At 39.4% G+C, this 939-nt stretch overlaps 1 protein-coding gene across 1 annotated transcript in view; it reads left to right on the top strand.

The window, feature by feature from the left end:
* The first annotated feature begins 240 nt into the window (after positions 1–240).
* The window catches only part of pfkfb3 (6-phosphofructo-2-kinase/fructose-2,6-biphosphatase 3), a 9,599-nt gene continuing 8,900 nt past the window's right edge, over positions 241–939 (top strand). Inside the window, exon 1 of the mRNA XM_080851290.1 lies at positions 241–558. Coding sequence (XP_080707416.1) covers positions 477–558 — 82 coding nt within the window. The 5' untranslated portion in view covers positions 241–476. The remainder of the gene's footprint in view (positions 559–939) is intronic.

Here is a 939-nt window from a genome sequence, read left to right on the forward strand (position 1 = left end):
ATGAAGGTGAGTGTTTTTTTTTCTTTTTCGGACATTGCGATACCTTTTTTTAGGGGAGTGTCTGTACGGAGAACTTGCTCACCGACTCATAACATTCCACAAGGTGGCGCCGCATAACCAAGCCCAAGAGCCCGGCTACGCCCTCTGGATGTCGTCATTCAGTCACGTTGCGCTTCCTTCCTGGCATATTTAAAAAGCGTATCTGGGACGCCGGGTCTGGAAGCTTAAGCGCCAGTGAGAATAGCGAACAGCCAGAGCGCAGTGCGACTTTATTCGTCAAGACTCTCAAGCTATTTACATTCTATTCAGTCTTATCTGGATAATTCAGATTTGGGAGATTCCGGACAGTCAAGATCAGTTTTACTGTCGGTAATTGACTCCATTAATCGCTAAGTCTTTCCCTTAAACGAGGAATTTTTCGCCGACTGGCATCCAAGAGCAGCATTTCTGCATCTTTATCTGCCGACAACCAAGGAATGCCAAAAGAATTAACCCAGAACCGGATCCAAAAGCTCTGGATTCCATCTAAAGATGATAAACCGACTATGTCCAGCCTTGGTAAGTGTTACAATTGCATTGTGTTGATTAGATTAGCCTACGGGCACATGTTTTTGCAGGTCAGGTGTGTGGACTACCTGATGATGCGATCACTGAGTTAAACGAGCCTGATTGTGTTTTTTTTATTTGATAAACTGCGTTTACGAGAAACCCAACTATCTACAATTTTTTGACTATTATGACTATTTCTGTGCAGGAATATTGTGTTTTAAGTGTCTTGGGGTGTTATTCGGTTATTTTATCCATTCTCTTTTTGTATCACGTTGCATATGTTCATTTTTATTTGTTATAAATTTGTTATAAATTTTTATTTTATTTTTTTACTTATACTTATTATTTCAGTTTTATGGCCTATATATTTTATGTGTTTAATCCTTAAAT

Source organism: Sprattus sprattus, assembly GCF_963457725.1.
Source record: "Sprattus sprattus genome assembly, chromosome: 14".
NCBI classification, from domain to species: Eukaryota; Metazoa; Chordata; class Actinopteri; order Clupeiformes; family Clupeidae; genus Sprattus; species Sprattus sprattus.